This window comes from Rhodamnia argentea, chromosome 7, assembly GCF_020921035.1.
Source record: "Rhodamnia argentea isolate NSW1041297 chromosome 7, ASM2092103v1, whole genome shotgun sequence".
Taxonomy (NCBI): domain Eukaryota; kingdom Viridiplantae; phylum Streptophyta; class Magnoliopsida; order Myrtales; family Myrtaceae; genus Rhodamnia; species Rhodamnia argentea.
This window is the reverse complement of record NC_063156.1, coordinates 20,586,714-20,605,372: the sequence shown is the minus strand read 5'-3', so window position 1 is coordinate 20,605,372 and position 18,659 is coordinate 20,586,714. Positions and strand designations below refer to the sequence as shown.

Here is an 18,659-nt window from a genome sequence, read left to right as displayed (position 1 = left end):
TTAAATGTTGTTATTATTAAACTTAGATATAAACAAATCGATTGGCTGAGAGAGAGAGTGTCCCATGAAGACTATAGAGTAGGAACCAAAGAATCTTGTGGGCATCTCTCGGCAAGATGAACGAGCTTTGCTTTTTAGGTTGCACGCCCATCTTCGGACCCGCATCGGTCACTGAAGTCGCGAATGACACCGCTGAAATTTCATCGGTTCACGGATCTTGCTAGGTATTTTATGAGTCTCGATGTGGCCCATCTTTTATATTGCGGATTACCTATCGTGGTTTGTGCTGAAGTGCTGAAGAGATTGCGGAGATAAGAGATGAGTCCGCCACCATTATGACCTACCTATGCTCGATCTCCCAACTGATATACCATCGACATGAAATGGAATTTTACGCGTAAAATTCGTATATGCAATTTTTCATGAAATGTCTAAATTTGGATAATATCTTTTAAAAAAAACAAAAAAGTGGTTTGCGCTAAAGAGATTGCGGAGATAAGAGATGAATTCACCCCACTACGACGACTTTTCGATCTCCTAATTGATATACCATCAACATGAATGGAGGTGTTTCGGTGGAATTTTTCATAGTTGGTTACCCAAATATCATGAAGGAGCTTAACAAGCTGGTCTTTGAGATTTGTTTGGGTACATAGATGCATGAGGTTTGGTCATGATCAACAGAGATGAACATGGCCTCTTCCGAGCTAAGAAGATTAAGATCAATAGCATGATTCTAAACTCTATAGATCATTTGGTAATGTAAAGTGGTGGCTATGGATCCGGGAAGGGCTAAAACAAAGCCGGGATCAGCAAGAGCCATGTTGAAATTTGGAAAAAGGGTGACAATATGTAGTTTCTCATGAACTTTTTTAAATTTGGAAAATATCTTAAATCTTGGCGATTTTAAAGAGCTCAATCGAACCGACTCTAAAAATGATTTTGCCCGGAGGCGTCTTGAAACTATTTCTTTAGCAAAGCAATGACTAACAGTAATGTCCATACCTACCCACCCATCGGTGGTCGCGATGGTTTGAGTCCAGTTCCTTTCACGAAAGGTCTTGGGTTCGAAACTCGTAGGCGTCGGTGATTTAAGCGGGGGATCATGATGGTGGGATCTTTGCGCTAGCCCCCCGAGGAATAGTCGTGCTCTACCGCTAATTTGAGTCATAGCTCGCCGGTCGTGCGAACACTTCGGTTATCAAAAAAAAGAAAAAAACAGTAATGTCCATACCCGTATAATTACTTGTATAATTATTACATCTCATTTATTTTGTTAATAATTTTGAAAAATGCGAAACATTTTCCACGTAGATAAAAATTAATAAATACGGTCCCCCACGACTCTCGAAGCTAAAAATAAAAATGGGGCTCGGCTACTACTACTATCATCGCCCTTTCGGTATCTTCCACTTCCCCATGGGCTTGGACTCTTTAGGACCATCACCATTAATGCAACAGCAAGCGACCTCGTGAGTCGACATAGACCAGCTCATGATCAAGTCAATTATGTCACGGCCTTAACATAGGAAACACTAATAATTACAGAACGATTGCCAAAAGTATTATGACTTGACTGTCGGTCGGGATGGTCTTGACTAATGGCCCTTTTCATATGAGTCTCTCTCTTAACAAAGTGCCCTTTAGGCAAATTACAAGGCACATTAAGAAAAATACAAGACAAATACCGAAAAAAATAAAGGACATATCACCGTAACAAATTTCGTATGAATTTTCAATCGGATTAAGAGGAATGTGTAACCGTTTTATTACCATGACATATTTAACGCGGCCTTCCAAAATTACGAAGAAAAAAAAAGGCATAGCGTTTGGCCTATGCGCCGAAGATGGCACCCTTCAATATTTTGCATATAACCAGAATTTTCGAACCTTCAACCGGAAGATCTCATTCTGGAAAAATGCTTTGGAGCTCGTCATTTGTGCGATCCCCACCTAATCGAGTCGACCTCGTGCACTCTCATGATCGGGAGCTAATAGAGGGGGTGGAGAGAAAGAGAGAGACAATATGTGTCGTGGTAATCGTAAAGTTTTTCAAATGAAAGGGGTCATTTTAAGCTTGGCAAAGATGTAAATCGAAGGATCTTAAAAGTGAGGATCAATTTTTGATATGATGAGACTCGGGAGCTGAAATAATCTTGCAATCTTCCCTAATTTTTTGGGTCAATCAATCTTCCCTAATTGAAAAGCACGTAACACCTCCACTCCACTATGCCAGGAGAACATGTAGACGTGGCCGGTTCGTTCGAACCGGCCCTTTCAAGGGCCAATTCACGGGCCCAACGGCTCTTTCCCCCTGGCCCCCCCTTTTAAATAAAAAAAACGGTCGAAACCGGCAGTTCCGAGCTGATTCCGTCAATTTAGAAATCGGAACCGGCCCTTTGAAGGCCGGTTCCGGACTCCCGATTTCATTTGGCCATGTCTAAGAACATGAATGCGACAATGGCAAAAGACCCTAAGGACAAACAGCAATTTCTGGAAACCTGAGGGGCATAACTGCAAAACGAGCCTTTATTATATTCCCCCCCTCAGTCAGCAACCACTGAGCAAAAGCGAGTCAGTGTGCTTGCAGAAACGAGTGAACGTATTTAATTTTCACAACCTCCAATCCAACCTCTCTTTCTCTCTCTTCTTTCTCTCTCTCTCATTCTTTACTTTCTTCCACTGGTTTCCTCGCTGCAATTCCCCCAAAAAAAAAAAAAAAAATTTGTTTCACTTCGCTGTAAATGCACAGACGGGATCATCATCCCCACGCCAAACCCTAGAGACCCACTAGCTCTCTCTTCACTCCCATCTTGTCTCTGTGGAGATTCAAGCTCAGTCCCCCCCACCCTCGTTTCATGGCCTCGACCTCCCACCTCAGGCCCTTCTCGGCCTTGGCCTTCATCGTAATCTCCCTCGGAGCCCTCTCCGCCGACCCGGGTCCCTCCTTCTCCTTCCACAAGTTCGCTAAAGATGCCTACCTTGAGTCCAACCTCGCAATGTACGGAGATGCCAAGGTGGTCAGCGGGGGTTCCTCGGTTCAGCTGACTGACGCGGGGAGCCCGAGTGCCGGGTCGGTCGTGTACAGGAGACCCATCAGGATTGTGCAAGGTAATCCGGAAAAGCTGGTCTCTTTCTCGACCTACTTCTCGTTTTCGTTGTCCGGAGGCGATGGAAATGACTTGGCATTTGCTCTGTGTCCAAGTGGTTTTAATGTTGATGAATTTGGGGATAATGGTAGTCCCTTTGGGCTTCTTCTGGAAAAGAACAGGCCTCTGAATAGAACCGTCGCTGTTAGATTCGATTCGGCGAAGAATAGTGTGGCGATTGATGTGGGTGGCCTCGGGCCTGTTAAAGTGAAGAACGTGTCTTCACTTAATTTGGTGCTGAATGGTGGGAGCAAGTTCCATTCTTGGATTGATTATGAAGCTGGGTCAAGAAGGTTGGAGGTTAGGGTGAGTAGGTCCTCCGAATCGCGGCCGTCGGATCCGGTGCTCGCTCGATTCGTGGATTTGCGGACAATGTGGAAGGAGGGCGATGTGTTTCTGGGTTTGAGCTCGTCTAATGGGAACTCAAGCCGGGCGTGCTTTATCCACTCTTGGAGCTTCAAGCTCAGGCATGTCCCTCAATGGATGCACTCGGAGCCGTTGGATCCTCAAGCCGTCGGTCGAAACACCAAGAATTTGGGAGTCCATGAGAAGAACGATTGTTTCTTGAAAGTGCTGGCAGCGATGATTTTCGGCACGGGGAGTGGCGCTTTGGGGGCATTCGTAGTCCTGTACTTGTGGACGATATTCGGGAACCGGCGTCCGGTGGCGCCGGAGGAGTTTGTGGTGGAGCCTGTGGATTTGAAGAAGTGCAGTAAATTGGAGGTGATTGTAGATAAGGCCGTCAAAGATGTGAATGCGACCAAGTGAAAGCTGACGGTTGTTTAGATAAAGCCCATCGAAGAAGATGGCAAGTTAGATGTCTGAAGTTGGGGGAGATTTTTGCTGTTGGTCTTTTCTGCTGTAAATTGATGTCTTCTTTGGTTCTTTCATTTTCAGCTTCCTCGTGTTGTTGTAATCTGATAATTAACTGTCTAAAATGTTAGTCTATCGTCACATATTTTCCAGTTTGAAAGCACTTAAAAATGTTATTTTCAGCACCTTAGAAGTACCTCAAATGCCTTCATGTAATATATTGATGAAGTGTTTTCACTATGTTCACATCGAGAAGACTGGAGCACGGCTGCTGCCGGCCATGACGAATCCCTCGGGGCTCATACGAGAGCTGGTTTGACTGCCCTAACTATGGCCGGAAAGTAATTTTCTGCTCGGCTGATGTTCATATAATGACTCGATCATCTCAAAAGAGGTGCTCTTGCGAAACTTAAGGCAGGGCAAGGCATATGGTACTCTTTGGGGATTGGCATCCCGACTCCGTAACGTCCAAAGAGAGTAGGAATGTGGTAGGTTGGCTCCTTCGTATCCTCTTTCTATTTTCATAGGACACGAAAAAGACTACTATTACTATGTTCACGTGGCTTTTATTTCCCGCAAATTCTATGACAGTGACCTGCTTTCTTCATGGCTTCCTGTCATATTAATCCTAAACTACATTGAGAGAGGATTCGGGCTTGAATGTTACTTTCTTTTTTCTGCAATTTGTCTGTGTTTTCCCATTGATTCTCTGGTTCTCATCTTGAGTATCTGTTTTTCCTCTTTCCTTTCCTTGTTTGGTAAGTCAATGCCTTGAGCAACATTCTGCTCTTGCAGAGATTGAAATGCGCAACAGAAGGAAAGAACCCAATTCATACATTGCCTCCCAAATCAAATATCATCCACACACATAGCAATCACAAGAAGCGATCCAGCATTGCATTCGATAATCTAATTATCTCACGGCCAATACAAAAGTTTCAACCTTCGATGACTTGCGATGTCTCGTCCACAGTTGCAGAAGAGGAAAATCTCTAATGACTTGGCAAATTTAGATACCAAGATGATTCTCTCAACAGGGTTGGCTTGAGGTGGAAGCTGCAACTGCCATTTTTCTTCCCGACCACAACAAAGCTTTTGGGATGATTTCAATCGACTCGACCATTTAACTGGCTGTGCTTATTTCTTGCTCCATTGATCGGCAGAGTTGCACATGCTCACACTTCTATCTGCATTACAACAACAATAAGCAGGGGCGCCGTTATCCAGAGCAGCGTTACTAATATATGATTACCATGCTGAACTTCACCATCTAATTCTAGCTAGCCATTACGGCATATCATGCTTCGACTTTACCGAAATGTGACCCGAAATGCAAAAGCACCCGAAAAACAAAACATTGCAGACCGTCATGCTACAGAAAATCTCCAGTGCCATATTATTGCTTCTCACTGAATCTTTTCAAGAACATAACAATGAATTTTTTTTTTTATGAAAAGGAAACATTTTTGGAGTACGGATACATAAAACTCACATCATTGGCCAACAAAGAGCAACAGAAAATGGCAGAATCGACCATAAATGATATCAAGCCATAGCTTCATCACAAAGGAAAAAAAAAAGAACAAGTCTCAGTTTCAGAGTTTCGATCTGAGTATTGAAAGAGAAGTAAAAACGATGGGGATCTCAGCATGTATCGATTATCTTCACTCCCATGAGGGGAAGCTACAGACAGATAACGCAGAAATTAATGACATCATCGATCCTGCAACGGCAAGGCAACGAACAAGAAAACGAGGGTCGCGTGAGGTCTTCTCATTGAACGAGACGAAACAGGGGAGAAAGCAGAGGAGCATCTCAGAGAGCAAAACCTTCCCCAATTTATTTCTTCACGGGAAAAATCATAGTGCAAGGATGACATTTTGGATTAACTCATCATCGATGCTCCCCCCACCCAAAACAACAACAAAAAACGGAGATTCAATTCAAAGCGAGCCCGAATCGCAACAACAAATTGCGAAGCAGCTCGCAGGCGCATGCTATTGAACAGAAAAAGCCAAGTGGTTTTCGAGTTGCGACGACGGAGACCGCAAAGTCGATCGAAAGACGAAAACGTGACTCGGCAAGCTCGGGCTTGTTCACAGAACAACGATCCATTCAAGATAATGCCTGCGACAGCGACAGCCACCAGCTTATGAAGGGAAGAAAACGAGCTCAACGAAGAGAGAGAAAATGGCGGTGGTGCGATGAGGCGAATGCGAAACCCTAGAACTGGTGCCGTCTCGTTCTCGGGTTTCTGTCTTTCGGGTTGATGGTGATGAAGAAAGCCCAGACATCGTAGCCCAACAAAAAGGCCCATTTTAGTTTTTCACAGCATATGGGCCCAGACATTTTTAACCCTTTTCCCTCTATTTCGCTCATTAATAGGAAAATGTGGTTAATACCATGAAAAATCCGAAACTGATACACCTATGACAAATTTATCTCAAAATATTTTTTTAACCTCAAAAAATCCTAACCCGACATACCTTTGACAAATTTACCCCAAACCGGTACATTTGTGATAAATTCACCCTTCATTAGTTTTCGTTAAATTTTATCGTCAAATTACCGACTTGAATAACACGTGGCAATTTTCGCATGTACACTTTTAGGATTTTTACCCTCCATTTTTCACAGGTGTATCAATTTGAAATTTTTCTTGATATTAATACATTTTAACGAAAACTAACGGAGGATAAATTTATCATATGTGTACTAGTTTGAGTTTTTAGTGGTCAAAATAATTATTTCGGGATGAATTTGTCGCAGATGTACTGGTTTGAAATTTTTGGTAGTCGAACAAATAATTTAGGATAAATTTGTGACGGATGTACCGATTTGGGATTTTTGAGGTAAAAAAAAAACAGTTTGAGGTAAATTTGTCATAGGTGTACCGGTTTAGAGTTTTTTGCGGTATTAACCCGGAAAAATATTGTAACTTTTTTATTGAAATTATCCGATATCAACTCGATCCTCCAAAATTTGTTTCATTTCTACTTTGAATCTCGTAATGTCAAATGAAAATTAAAACTCTTTTTTCGATATTCGATTTGGTTCCGGGTAGGGGTGAGCATGGGCCGGGTGGGCCGAGTCCGGACCTAGACCCCGAAACCGACCTCGTTATAACCGGTTCCTAGTTTTTAGAACCGAGAACCGACCCCGTTTGTCTTGGAACCTGTTTTGGAACCGACCCTGTTTTTCGGTCCGATTTCGTGGTCTACCCGAGAACCTGTTTTCCTTTTTTTTTTCATCAAAATAATATGAGCATTGATGAAATGAGCAAAAAAAATTATAATACACCAAAAGCAACAATCCAAAAAATAATAATAAATAATAGTATGATTCACCAAAAGCAACAAATCTTGATATAAAAAATAAAAGTTGCAATCCATCAAAAGCAACAATGATCCTCCGTAACGCCGAATTAACATAGTGTAAATCTTTCTATCACACTTCAATTTTCGTTGTACCCATTAAAAAAGAACTGAAATTGTAAGATCCAAATAACATGCTAAAAGACACCACATTTAACGCGCATGAACCAACACTAGAAAAACTCAAACACCACAAGCATAAAACCAAAATCATAGTTATTTGGATACTACATTATGGTGTCTTTTTTTTTTTTTAGTAACTAAAAACCGGTTCTAAAACCGGTCCGAGTGGGTCTTCACCTAGAACCGGAAACCGGACCGGTTTCAACCGGTTCCCAAAAATTGGAACCGAAACCCGGACCGGTATGAGCAAGAACCGATTCCCGACCCTGTTTTTCGGGTGGGCCGATCCGGGTTCCGGGTAAACCCGGTCCGGTTGCTCACCCCTAGTTCCAGGAGAGCCTTCGAAAGGGACGGTCACATATCGAATCAAACCAATTTTTTGTATGTCAATTCGGTCACATGCTTTTTTGGAACCGCACCTGAACGGGCCGGGCCTAGGGCGATTCGTTCCTTTTCCTTGGGGCCGGGCCTGAGTTTTGTGGACCCGATTTGTAGGCCCAGGCCCAAAAAAAAAATAACCTGATGTAGTTACTCGGTTCAGAATTCAAATCGAGCTGATTTGAGGTTCATCCCGATATAATCTTCAAAAAACTGTAACATAAACTTGTCAGTTTCACTTAAAATCCGTAGCTTTTTGTGTGGGGAGAAGAGGATATTAACGTATTAGTCTAAATTTACTTTTCAAACACATTGACAAATATTGCGTTAATTTCTCAAAGCAAAAAAAAAAAAAAAGGTACTAAAAAATAATCCGGAAGTAAAAAAAAAAATTCATTATTATCATTTATATCCTGGTTAAAATTTTGGAAATATTATTTGATTTAAAAAAATAATTATGCGAAAAATTGTGTGTGAATCTATATGCTAACATTTTGCGTGTTCCGATAATTTCAGGTAATTTAAATAAAAAATGTTGCCATAAGGTGTGTACAAACTTCACATTAAATAAAAAGGATAAAATAAGCTCTAAGTCATGTATGTCTGTGTTATTCATGTTCAGCACAGAGAGAGAGAGAGAGAGAGAGAGAGAGAGAGAGAGAGAGAGGTACAAAAGAAGAATAGGTAAAAAGGTTTCAAGTGATTTTTTAGATACGAGTTCAAATAAACCTCAAAGAAAGGTATGAAGTGGTGTGTCCCTTTTTAAAAGACGCAGAGTAGATATTGTCTCACATAAGAATCTGGAGAGGCCACCTCGTCTCGAATAAAGTCCGGAGTTGAAACTATTTTCTCGAAAGAGGGATCAAGGGACGGAGCTTTTTTCAAATACAAGTGTGAAGTAGCCAACAAAATCTAAGGCTCAGTTTGCATCGCATGAATTAATGAATCAAGAAAAAAATATTTTCAATATCAACGACACTTTCTGCTTAAACATTTGTGTCGACTATGAAAATATATATCATTTATCAGTCCTTGTGAAGCAATATAAGTGATCATTTTGTAGAAATTATTTTTTGAGTCATTAATTTTTTTTTTCGCGAGACAAACGAAGCCTTAATAAGAGGCGGAAATGGCTAACTCTTATCTCAAAGACGTGCCACCTGAATTCAGGCATTACAAACTCAATGGGTGCAGGTATCTATCATTGAACTCCACGGATTTTTGGACGTGACGACTTGTTCGTGGAATTTTGTAATATCGATATCATTGATTAAGATTTAGGTGTGGAAAGGACTTGACCTAATTCTTAGAACGGATAGAATGAGCAGTCCTTGGAACTGTTCGCCTGTGGTTTTCTATAATATTTTTTCCCTCTAGTCTCTTCCAGCCAATCGTTGGAATTTTCATGGTTAGTTAATCATCTTCGAGTGAAAAGAGAGAGAGCGCGCAATATTGGATGAAATTCAATTCGGGCCCTCAATTGACAATAATTTAAGACAAGGTCTGATTCGCATCTTCTTCTTCTTCTTCTTCTTTTTAATAATGAAAACGCGTAAATTCAAATCTTTATTTAAAATCAAATTCATTTTGTGCTTCCTTTCTAGACATCAGTCAATCTTCATATCTTTATTTGAAATATGGCATAAGGATATTTGGAGAGCAAATATTTATATACGACTCTCACTTTGATATTAATATATATATATATATATTTTTTCACTTTGATGCCCAACGACTACTCTAGGCAAGGTCAAGCCTCGCCGTGGGTTTGCGAGGACGGCCACGGCCAGGCGTCGCCGACCCCGGCGAGGTCTCAGCCCCGGCGACCTCCCTTGGCCGTTCCCCACCCTTGTTGTCCATTGCCGACGAGGGTAGGGTGGCGGCGACGGCGAGAACTCTGCAACTTTTACTTCCCCCTTTTATCTTTTTACTTTTTAAGTTATTTTTTGTTTAATTTTAACTTTTAAAAATTTGAAGAAAAGAATCTGTATATTTCTTCATCTAATTGAGTAATTACGGGGTGAATATATACAGGAATAAAAGACCTAAATTAGGTAAGAAACCTATTTTAGGTATAGATACTAATCAGCCCCTAATCTTTATCGTTAGCTAATTTACTGCTAACAAAATCAAATCACAGAATATCACAAAATATTCCAAATAATTAGGGAGAGATTATAGGAGATTTTCCAACACTCCCCCTCAAGTTGGTAAGTGAATATCTTCCATGCCCAACTTGCCGATGATCTCCCGAAATCTCGACACCGGTAGGCCTTTGGTCAATACATCCGCTAGCCGATCTTTGCTAGGAGTGTAGGGAGTACTTATCAAACCAGACTCAAGTTTCTCCTTGATAAAATGTCTGTCTACCTCAATATGCTTGGTTCGATCATCCCGAACCAGATTGTGAGCAATGTTGATTGCTGATTTATTATCACAATAGAGTCTCATAGTTCCTTCATGTCCCACTCCGAGGTCTTCAATGACAATCCCGAGCCACAAAAGTTCACATATCCCATTCGCCATTGCCCCGAATTCAGCTTCAGCACTAGATCTAGCAACAACATTTTGTTTTTTACTCCGCCAAGTGACAAGATTTCCCCCTAGAAAAGTGCAATAGCTAGATGTGGACCTTCTATCTGTTGGTGACCCCGCACAATCTGCATCAGTATAGGCTTCAAGATTCAGCTTGTCACCCTTTTTAAACAAAATACCTTTTCCAGGTGAAGCTTTGAGGTAGTGAAGGATCCGGTAGACAGCTTGCATATGTTCTTCTTTAGGATCATGCATGAACCGACTTACAACTCCCATAACATAGGCTATGTATGGCCTAGTATGAGACAAATAAATAAGCCTTCCTACTAACCTTTGATATCTCCCTTTCTCAACTATGCCATTCTCTCCCTGTCCATCCATTTTACGGTTTGCATCAATAAGAGTGCTCACCGCCCCGCTATTGAGACATCCTGTTTCTTTGAGAAGATCAAGTATATACTTCCTTTGGGATATAAAAATACCTTTCTTAGAGTAGGCCACCTCGATACCAAGGAAGTATCTCAACTTTCCAAGGTCTTTGATCTCAAATTGTTGAGCAAGACTACTCTTAAGAGACTTTTGCTCAGCTTCATCATTACCAATCACAACTACATCATCTACATACACAAGTAGAGCTGTGACCATACCTTTATTTGAATGTTTGATGAATAGGGTGTGATCCCCTCTACTTTGCTTGTAACCCATCTCAAGCATTGTCTTCGTGAACCTTCCAAACCAAGCTCTTGTGGACAGTTTCAGACCATATAGAGCCTTTTTAAGCCGACACACTTGATTGTTTCCAAAGTCCTTGTCAAAACCTGGTGGAGGCTCCATAAAGACTTCCTCCTCCAAATCTCCATGTAAAAACGCGTTCTTCACATCAAATTGCTGCAAAGACCAACCAAAATTAGCTGCAAGAGAAAGTAGCACCCGTCTTGTATTCATCTTTGCTACCGGTGCGAAGGTCTCCCGATAATCCACCCCATCGGTTTGGGTGTACCCCTTTGCGACCAACCTTGCTTTATACCTCTCCAAGGTCCCATCAGCTTTGTACTTAAGGGTATAAACCCATTTACATCCCACCGGTTGCTTGCCTTTGGGTAAAGTTACAACTTCCCATGTATCATTCTTCTTCAATGCATTCATTTCCTCCGTCATAGCTTGTATCCAATTCCTATCCTCAAAAGCTTCATGTACCGAGTTAGGAATAGTAATTGAATCAAAAGCGATAATAAAGGCTTTGTGTTGGGTAGATAGTCTTTGGCATGACACGAATTGGGAGATAGGGTGTTGGGTACATTTCCTGGTAGCTTTTCTCAAGGCAATAGGTAAATCCAAATCACTTAACTCTGGTTCATTAGAAGAAGGGTGAGTGATTTCATTACCTGATAACGGTTCGGATAACGGGACTTGATCCAGTTCCGGATTGAGCTTCGTCCTTCTTGAGTAAACTTGCGGTTTGGTTGGTTCATTCTTAGGACTAAATGATGATGATGAACTAGGCAGAGAACTTGATGGGGAACTAGGACTAGATAGAGGACTCGATGAACTTGATGAAGGACTTGGTGTACTAAGAGGGCTAGGACTAGACAGAGATGGGGAAGGAGACGAAGTTGGAGTGGACGACGTACTAAGTAGTGGAGGCAGTGATTCAAACTCACTATCTTCATTAGGAGTCTCCCCCTGAAGATAGTGGTTGGAAGGAAAAAATGGCTGGTTTTCATTAAAAGTGACATCCATAGAGATAAAAACTCGACATGTTAAAGGATTATAGCATTTATAACCTTTTTGAGTATTGGAGTACCCAATAAAGACACACTTTAGAGCACGAGGGTTGAGTTTGTTTCGGTTGTGATTATGAATATGCAAAAATGCAGCACAGCCAAAGACCCGAGGGGAAATATGATAGTTATGGGAAACATTAGGATAAAAAGTAGACAGGAGCTGTCGGGGACTTTTATTTCCTAAGCTTTTGGAAGGAACCCGATTAATAAGATATGCTGAAGTTAAAACAGCTTCCCCCCAAAAATGTTTTGGCACAGACATTTGAAAAAGGAGAGCCCGAGTAACATTAAGGAGGTGCCTATTTTTCCTTTCGGCAACTCCATTTTGTTGAGGGGTATCAACACGGGAAGACTCATGAATAATACCTTGAGTTTGGAAAAAATGATCAAGATGCTGATTGAAATATTCCTTCCCATTATCAGACCTAAGTCTCCCAATTGACACCCCAAATTGATTGACTATCATTTTATGAAAGTTTTGGAATATAGATTGAACATTAGATTTGTCTTTCATAAGATAGAGCCATGTAGTACGAGTACAATCATCGATAAAAGAGACAAACCATCTAGCTCCCGTAAAATTAGCAATTCTAGACGGACCCCACACATCGGTATGAATAAGAGAGAACGGTGTTGAAACTCTAGCATTATTATTCAAAGGAAATGAAACACGATGATGTTTTGCAATTTCACAAACTTCACAATGAAGATTTTCAACAGCAACATCTTTAAAAATGGAAGGAAACATAGTCCTAAGAAGACTAAACGGTGGATGTCCTAGCCGAAAATGGTGAAGCCAAATCCGAGATGAGTGGATAGGATTACAAGAATTGTAAGAGGTACTATAACCCACAAGAGGCCAACCAGTTCCGCTCGAATCCTCAAGGTAGTAGAGCCCATTCCGTTCCTTAGCAAATCCAATCGTCCTCCCCGTTTTCAAGTCCCGCAAAATACAATGATCAATAGAGAAAAATACCTTGCAATTCAGATCTTTGGTAAGTTGATTAATGGAAAGGAGATTGGTGGATAGCTTAGGAACATGAAGGACATTGTCAAGTTTAAGTGAGGGATTTAGAGTTATGGTTCCTTGGCCGCCTACGGTAACAGGAGATCCATCTGCTATGGTAATACTCCTATTTCCCGGCGATGGTTTATAAGTTTCGAATTTAGTGGGATCATGTGTCATATGGTTGGTTGCTCCTGAATCAAGAATCCATGAATTAGGGTACCGAGAAACCGTTGAGTTTTCAGAAATTAGACACGCACCTGACCGGACCAATGAACACATATCAGAAGACTTAGATAGGGAGTCAAGGAGAGCCCCGATTTTACCAACTTCTTCTTTGTTAAATATCTCCTCACCGACAGGTTTGTATTGATCTATAGGGGCAACTTCACCTTCACTGGTCATGTGCGCTTGTGGCTGTCTTTTAGTTTTGCTGAGCACTCGTGTTCTTCCATGAAGCCCGAAGCAGTTTTCTCTTGTATGGCGGGGTTTTCTGCAGAAACCGCACCATAAACCTTCACCGCCCGTTGTCTTAATCGGATCCGGTTTCCTGTTTGTGTTAGGATTTGTTTCCTCCTTAATTGCTTTCATGGCGGATCCTTCGATGTGTTAGTATTCAAGCATTGCGATCTGTCGGCTTTCTTCTCCTCTTACAGTAGAAAAAACTTCATTCAAGGATGACGGCCACTTCTTTCCGAGAATCTGAACTCGAATCTGATCATAGTTTGCATTTAGACCCGCCAAAAATTCAAAAATCCTATCTCTCTCCATATGGTTTGAGAGAGTATTAGTGTCTTCAACCCACCCCATCTGTATATTCAAATTGTGATCTATTTCAAGCCAGAGTCTTCTCATGAGATTGTAGTGATTCTCGTAATGTAACGCTTACCTTGCTTTGTTGTTGAAGCCTTTGTCTTGAGTTCATATATTACTGCTGCATCTTGAACTTTTGAATAAGACCGACGAACGAGCCTCCCATATCTCCTTGGCGTAGGGGAGAAACATGTAATTTTTGCTGATTTCGGGTTGCATTGAGCTCCACAACCATGACATAATTGAGGAATCTTCTTCGTCCCATGTCCGAAACTTGGGATCACTTTGTCTCGGACCGGTGCCTTCCGGATGACTGAGCTTTCCTTTTCCTTTAAGAAACGTCCTCACAATTTGTGCCCACTCAAGAAAATTTTTTCCATCCAACCGATATTCCTTCATGTTGGGAAAATCTCCAATCGATGAGTTGGATTGATCCTTAAGAGAGGATCTGGTTTCGTTGGAGATAGACTTCCCTGAATCTTCCATTCGGCAACTTGAATGGATAGATTATGGTAGGAGACTAATAGGGGTTCAAGTAAAAAGGGTGGTTACCACACAACCGAAGGCTAGCAATAAGGCTGGTTAAGTCAGCAATAAGGCTGAAAAAAGAACCGCAATGAAGCAGCAGTAGTGAAAAAAAAAGAGGCGGGAAATTCGGATCAAAAAACCTGGCTCTGATATCATGAAGAAAAGAATATGTATATTTCTTCATCTAATTGAGTAATTACAGGGTGAATATATACAAGAATAAAAGACCTAAATTAGGTAAGAAACCTATTTTAGGTATAGATACTAATCAGCCCCTAATCTTTATCGGTAGCTAATTTACTGCTAACAAAATCAAATCACATAATATCACAGAATATTCCAAATAATTAGGGAGGGATTATAGGAGATTTTCCAACAAAATTTAACTATTTTTAAGTTGAACAATCCACGTGGCATCCACTTGGATGCCACGTGGATTAACAATTGCCATGTAATATTAAAAAATTAATAAAAAAATGTCACGTGTATTGTTTGGTAAGAAATGGTACTTAAGTTATTGTTTTTTGTCAGAATTGACATTTAAATGATCACTTTTTTTTTTCAATTTGATACTTAAGTGATGCAGAAAAAAATATTGATATTAAAATGAATATCATGCATAGATATTGACACTCCAATCCCCACGTATTCTTTTGCCTTTGAAATTTCATTTTATAGTTTGCGTTCTATCAAAAATGAAACCGTGCACTTTTCCCATAATACCCCCGCCTCGTGCAGGATAATTGCGGAAATGCTCTTCCAAGGATAAACCCCGACGGCAAAGAAGAACCCTTCTTAACTCTCTAATGGCGTTACTCCATCTCCTTCCTCGCTCTCTCCTCTTCCACTGCCCTCACTCTCTCCTTCACCAACCCAAGAAATCACTCGACCCCAATGCTTCAATCACTCACGAATTTCGTCTCTCCGACACTCGCTCGACTCCTCCTAAATCCTCCATGAATGGCGGCAACATCGGCAACAACAGCGACGCCGAGTCCCGGAAACCAACTCGAAGAGGAAGGAAGAAGAGCGCTTCCCCTTCCTCAACTCCTCCTCCCTCTTCGTCTTCTTCATCGGCCGGGAAGAAGACGAAGCGCTCCCCGAAAATCGAGGCCGGAAATGGCGCGGTCGCGGTCGCGGTCGCGGCCGAACCGGTCAGGGCTCAAGCTCGACAAGAGGAGGACGAAGGCGGCGACGACTGGGTGTACGACGACGGAATCGACTCCTACGACGACCCGCCGCTGGTCTGCTGCTTCGGCGCTGCGCGGCGGGAGTTCGTGCCGACGGTGCGGGTCCACCACAACCCCATGCACCCGGACATGTACTCGCAGTGGAAGATGCTGCAGTGGGACCCGCCGGAGTTCGCGCGGGCTCCCGGCGGCCCGCCGTCGAATGTGGCCATCTCGCACGTGCGGCTCGGCGGGCGGGCGGCGTTCATGGGGAAGGTCGGGAGGGACGACTTTGGGGACGAGCTGGTGTTGGCGATGAACAAGGAGAGGGTCCAGACGAGGGCTGTGAAGTTCGATGGGGATGTGAAGACTGGCCGTACTTATATGAGGGTCAAGTTCGATGGAGGGAGGATGAGGATGGAGACTGTGAAGGAGTCGGCTGAGGACTCGCTCGCGAGCTCCGAGCTGAACCTGGCTGTGCTCAAGGAGGTAAAACTCAAATTCCATTCATTGCTCTTGGGTCGTCTCGTGTTGTTTGTTCAATAATTGGGTGCTAAATTTTTGAACTGATACAGTCAAGTCCTGAACTTTTTCAATCGAGGTTGCGATAATGTGATGATTGGAAGGACTTGATTTCTCATGGAAAATGTAAAGAGCTTGATTGCGTCAATGTAAAAGTTTTGCATCGACTGGATGCCATGGATGAGGTTTCGAAGGTGCATTTGTTGTGTAGTTTGGTAACTTAGTTATTGGTCTACGATTATCTGCCTTTGCGCAAATGAGGCATGAACCAATGCAATGGGATGAGGTTGATGATTATTTGTGAAAATGGAACTTGCTTTACTCAGTTGAGAGTAGCATAGAGTCATCCTGACTTCAATTGATGTTTCAACTGTCAGATGCTGATGTATTTGCTGAATTGATTGGGAGATTGGTATTACTAAATTGATGAATTGGATATGACAATTGGATTGGTAAGCTGAAACTACTAATTTGATGCCGTGTTGATGTATGTATATACCAAGCGGAAGATTGAAGTTTAGGTTTGTAAATCATGATTATTGGCTGATTTTGAGATTGTTGTGTGCTCGGTATGGATGCAGGCTAAAATCTTCCACTTCACTTCTGAAGTTTTGACCACCCCTTCAATGCATGCCACACTCTTCAGAGCTATCAAATGGTCTAAAAAGTTTGGCAGCCTTATATTTTTCGACTTGAATTTGCCCTTACCGTTGTGGAGATCACGGAATGAGACAAGGGAGTTAATTAAGAGAGCATGGGATGAGGCTGACATTATTGAAGTGTCTAGGCAAGAGTTGGAATTTCTTCTAGATGAAGATCATTACGAGAGGAAAAGAAATTATAGACCTCAATACTATGCTGAAAATTTCGAGCAATCTAAGAACCGGCGAGATTGTTATCACTATACCCAGGAAGAAATATCTCCATTGTGGCACAATAAGCTCAAGTTCATATTTGTAACTGATGGAACACTTCGGATCCATTATTACTCCCCCGAGTTTGATGGTGTTGTTGTCGGTACAGAAGATGTTCTCATTACACCTTTCACTTGTGATAGGACGGGTTCCGGAGATGCTGTTGTGGCTGCTATTTTGAGAAAGCTGACAACTTGCCCTGAAATGATTAATAATCAAGACATTTTGGAAAGACAACTTCGATTCGCAGTTGCTGCTGGTATTATATCACAGTGGACGATCGGTGCCGTCAGAGGTTTTCCTACTGAAAGTGCAACACAGAATTTGAAAGAACAGGTTTATGTGCCATCAATGTGGTGAATGGTCCGTGTTCTATGTTATGTGATATAAGTTCCATTTGCGAAGCCGGACCAATGGAGAAAGTTTCCTAATTGTTTGAAAAAATTGTTGAAGAAGATGAAATGGGGGTTTATGGTTTCCTTTGCCAGCTGCCCGCTCATCAGGTTCCTCATTTATTTGGATTTGGATCCGTCCAGGGCAACGATTAGGACAAAGGAGTTTCATGTGATATCTATCCAAATTTAATGGTCAAGGATGGTTTTTAGGTCCAAAGAAGCTTATCAAAAGCGAACCAATTCGAGCTGGTTCGGTGATGGGACGCCTTCGCGAGACAGTTTTCTCTAATGACCGGTGGGCCAATGTACTATTTTCAATTGAGATTATGGGGGACGATATAACTTTGTCGCGGTAACTGCTCTGACTGTTGGGAGCATAGACAGAGATCTGAATCTTTATTATTTTGAGGTGCAAGCTCTCTTGTTTTCCGTATTGCTGGCTTTCCTGCCTCAGAGTAAGGAAAGTTCTTTCCTTTTTCTTTTTCCAAATCTCCAAAACCTAAATGAGCAATGTTCTTGTTCGATTTCTGTGTTCTAACTGAAATGGAGCTGACTGCTTACCTCCCGCTGAGAGCGTATTGAGATTTCCATGCCTGCCTAATTCAGAACTGATTTTCTCTTCATCCGGGTTGCTGTAAGTTTGTCTCATAACTTGCTCTACTAGGTCTATTTGTAAAGCAACTTTCAGTTTAGCAGTAAGCGCCATAGATGGTATAATTTGTTTATGAGTGGCTTAGAGACCAAATGAGATCAGCTGTATGTGATCCTCAACTGCGCTTGAGACGCTCAGATTTTTTTTTACTTTCTTCACTAGCAGTCTCTACCTTGTACCAGATAAAGAGGGTATTGATGCATTAGAACGGTCGATGGCTCCATCCTCAGCCATAGGCCTGTTTTGATGATATTTTCCGTTCTTTGGTTGAAACTTGAAAATCCACCGGAACATATTTTTCGCCGTCTGGTACGACCTTAGGGAAAATTACTAAAAATATATTATTTTTTTTCAATTTTTATTTTATATTTTTTTTATGTCTTTTATTTTATTTCTTTTCTTTTCTACTTCCTCGGCCAGTCTCTAGCCAAGACAACTACCGGCGAGCTCGAGACTTGCCAGGTTTCGGTTAGCTCGAGCTTGCTCATGGCTGGCGAGGCTCGA

General features: G+C 41.8%; 2 protein-coding genes and 2 non-coding genes across 4 annotated transcripts; 2 read left to right on the top strand and 2 right to left on the bottom strand.

Moving 5' to 3' along the window:
• Positions 1 to 2,620: 2,620 nt before the first annotated feature.
• LOC115734693 (probable L-type lectin-domain containing receptor kinase S.7) lies at positions 2,621 to 4,145 on the top strand. The gene has a single exon (XM_030665590.2). The coding sequence runs from the start codon at positions 2,859 to 2,861 to the stop codon at positions 3,915 to 3,917; it is 1,059 nt and encodes a 352-aa protein (XP_030521450.1). The 5' UTR covers positions 2,621 to 2,858; the 3' UTR covers positions 3,918 to 4,145.
• Positions 4,146 to 5,600: 1,455 nt separating this feature from the next.
• Positions 5,601 to 5,689, bottom strand: LOC115735003. The gene has a single exon (XR_004014724.1). It is a non-coding gene; the product is annotated as a small nucleolar RNA snoR27 (small nucleolar RNA).
• Positions 5,690 to 5,770: 81 nt separating this feature from the next.
• Positions 5,771 to 5,868, bottom strand: LOC115735002. The gene has a single exon (XR_004014723.1). It is a non-coding gene; the product is annotated as a small nucleolar RNA snoR26 (small nucleolar RNA).
• A 9,347-nt stretch (positions 5,869 to 15,215) lies between these two features.
• On the top strand, positions 15,216 to 18,091 carry LOC115734851 (fructokinase-like 1, chloroplastic). The gene is made up of 2 exons (XM_030665813.2): positions 15,216 to 16,161; positions 16,776 to 18,091. Exons 1-2 carry the CDS (start codon positions 15,310 to 15,312, stop codon positions 17,466 to 17,468), a joined length of 1,545 nt encoding a protein of 514 aa, XP_030521673.1. The 5' UTR covers positions 15,216 to 15,309; the 3' UTR covers positions 17,469 to 18,091.
• The last annotated feature ends 568 nt before the right edge of the window (positions 18,092 to 18,659 follow it).

Bases quoted from the DNA above. Each gene is read 5' to 3' on its own strand.
- LOC115734851 (XM_030665813.2), top strand. From the start codon at position 15,310: ATGGCGTTACTCCATCTCCTTCCTCGCTCTCTCCTCTTCCACTGCCCT. The intron at 16,162-16,775 runs GTAAAACTCAAA...GTATGGATGCAG, and splicing joins ACCTGGCTGTGCTCAAGGAG to GCTAAAATCTTCCACTTCAC.
- LOC115734693 (XM_030665590.2), top strand. From the start codon at position 2,859: ATGGCCTCGACCTCCCACCTCAGGCCCTTCTCGGCCTTGGCCTTCATC.